Raw genomic sequence first — 2479 nt, 5'->3', positions numbered from 1 at the left:
TTCAATCATTTATTGGAGTCCACTCATTCTCAACAAAGAATATAATAAAAATTTAATATTCGTGAAAGAGAGAATACTCGAAAGAGAGAATACTCGAAAGAGAGAATACTGAAAGAGAAAATACTCGAAGAATATTGTTGCGCCCGCTGCGCAAGTTCGCACTCACGACCGCGACGCGCACTCCCGATCCGCGGAAAGAAACAGATTCAAGGATTTGTGAAGGTAACAAAGAAGATCTTTATTGGTGTCGACGATACAGTCCGAGAATAGCGCGGAATAAATGTATTGGTATCCGCTGGAGAAACACGTCCGAACGCGTTGACCGTCCTCCAAAGATCTGCCGGTTGTCTCTCCGTAAACAACAACGCGTCGTCTTGACGATGCGACACCACGGGTCGGCAAAGCGCAGCATGCGACGAGGCATGGGCATAACAATATTATGATAATCACACACAACAACAAAAAGGATAAATCTTATATGAATGTGTGGTATGAAAGGATAAATAAAGTGAAAGCCATTCGTTGTAATCAGGGTTGATAAAAAACACGTTTTTAACATGTTTTAAATAGTTTAAAACATGTATATGTATATATGTATAAATATAATAAATGTATATAATAAATGTATATATGTATAAATGTAATAAATGCATAAATGTATGTATAATAGATATACGTGTCGAATTTAACGTTTATTTATTATACTATGTCTCGTCCGGATGGATAATTGTAGTAGCGTTCGGAAAAACCATGGCTCAAAAACCGCGGGCGAGACGGTCTTCTTTCTGCCGCCGAGAATCCCGCTCCGGAATCCCACTTCTGAATCGTAGGCATGGAGGGGCGGCGCCCAGATATCCCGCTTCGGAAAGAATTTGCCTCCGGATGTTGTCGCTAAAAGTCGCTGCTGTGCTGCTGTCAATACCTCCGACCTCAGGTTGTCAGCTTACCCTGGAACTTAACGAATAACAATAACGCGAAGCAACTCATCATTCGAAATGGTTTAACTTTATCTTTAGATACTGTGACTCCGAAACTTCCTTATTAGACCAATTGTCTTTCTAAGTAAGGTGCCAGTCTATCTAAATGAACAACTTTATTTTTATGTTTACTCGACTTGCGAACACAATAAACCACATCACTAAGTTTCTTTACTATACAGTAAGGACTTTCCCAGCTACTCTGCAACTTAGGAGCTTTACCTTTCACCCTTCAAGGATTGTAAAACCAAACCTTTTGTTCTATTTCGAAATGAATGTGCCTGACCCTTTGATCATACCAGGTCTTGGTTCGAGAAGACTTAATATCGATCCGCTTCCTAACTTGATCGTGAACTTCTTCTAACTTTCTCTTTATTTTACCTAAATAATCGTTCGTCGAGTTCCCTACCTCAAACTTTGGGGGATTCCCTCGAAGCAGATCTACAGGAAGCCTAAGATCTTGAGCGAAATACATTTCCGCCGGAGTTACACCAGTGGCTTCATGTCTGGAAGTCCTATATACCAAGAGATACATCTGAATCCAACGATCCCAATCCTTTTGATTCTTATCAATAAACTTCGCCAAATAGTTTAGAATCGTCTGGTGTTGACGTTCCACTTGACCATCCGACTGAGGATGTAGAGCAGAAGTTCTCGTTTTCTTAATTCCGAGCAACTGTGATAATTCCCGAAAAATCCTGGATTCAAAATTTCTTCCCTGATCCGTATGGACTTCTAACAGGACCCCATGTCTCGAGATAACCTGACTCAAGAAGATCTCTGCAATGGTCTTCGTTCTAATATTCTTTAAGGGGAATGCCTCAACCCATTTAGTGAAGCAATCGACCACAACTAATAAATACTTATTTCCCGAGAATGTTACTAGAAGTGAACCAAGTATGTCCATTTGAACCCTTTCAAATGGAGCTCCGACGTTGTAAATCTAAAGCGGAGATTTTCCTTTCCCTATCGGGCCCTTTCGCGCAACGCAGACTTTGCACGTCCTGCACCAATCCTCTACATCTTGTTTACAAGAAGCCCAATAAAATCTCTTACGAATTTTCTCCAGAGTTTTATTAACTCCAAAGTGTCCTCCTGACGAAGAGTCATGAATCTCCTTTAAAATCTCCTGAATTCGCTTCTTAGGGACGACTAGTTGAGCAACACTGCTCTTCAAATTTGGAGCCTTTTTGGGGCGTTTTTGAGCCCAAACGGCATACGCTTAAATTCATAATGCCCGAAAGGCGTAGAGAAAGCCGTTTTCTGCGCGTCGTTGTTGGCCATGGGTATCTGGTGAAAGCCCGACGCCAAGTCAAATACATTAAAGTATTTGGCGCTGCCCAACTGATCTAATATGTCCGTAATGTTGGGCAGGGGGTAAGCGTCTCCCAGCGTTTTTTCGTTCAAGGCCCTAAAGTCTATCACAAGACGCCAGCGTTTATTTCCCTTGGAATCGGCCTTTTTAGGGACGATCCACAGGGGTGAGTTATAAGAAGACGTCG

At 41.8% G+C, this 2479-nt stretch overlaps 1 protein-coding gene across 1 annotated transcript; it reads right to left on the bottom strand.

Annotated features, from left to right (window-relative positions):
* Window positions 1-1041: 1041 nt before the first annotated feature.
* Window positions 1042-1884, bottom strand: LOC108728851 (uncharacterized). The gene is made up of 3 exons (XM_018457644.1): window positions 1610-1884; window positions 1277-1483; window positions 1042-1207 (listed from the first exon to the last, which is right to left on the bottom strand). Exons 1-3 carry the CDS (start codon window positions 1882-1884, stop codon window positions 1042-1044), a joined length of 648 nt encoding a protein of 215 aa, XP_018313146.1.
* Window positions 1885-2479: the final 595 nt, after the last annotated feature.

Source organism: Mycetomoellerius zeteki, unplaced genomic scaffold (genome assembly GCF_001594055.1).
Source record: "Mycetomoellerius zeteki isolate Tzet28-1 unplaced genomic scaffold, Tzet1.0 scaffold652, whole genome shotgun sequence".
Taxonomy (NCBI): domain Eukaryota; kingdom Metazoa; phylum Arthropoda; class Insecta; order Hymenoptera; family Formicidae; genus Mycetomoellerius; species Mycetomoellerius zeteki.
The sequence above is the reverse complement of the archived record's forward strand: the minus strand, read 5'-3'. Positions and strand labels throughout refer to the sequence as shown.

Bases quoted from the DNA above. Each gene is read 5' to 3' on its own strand.
- LOC108728851 (XM_018457644.1), bottom strand. From the start codon at position 1,884: ATGGACATACTTGGTTCACTTCTAGTAACATTCTCGGGAAATAAGTAT. The intron at 1,484-1,609 runs GTCGGATGGTCA...TAGGACTTCCAG, and splicing joins ACTTCTGCTCTACATCCTCA to ACATGAAGCCACTGGTGTAA. The intron at 1,208-1,276 runs GTATGATCAAAG...CAATCCTTGAAG, and splicing joins TCTTCTCGAACCAAGACCTG to GGTGAAAGGTAAAGCTCCTA.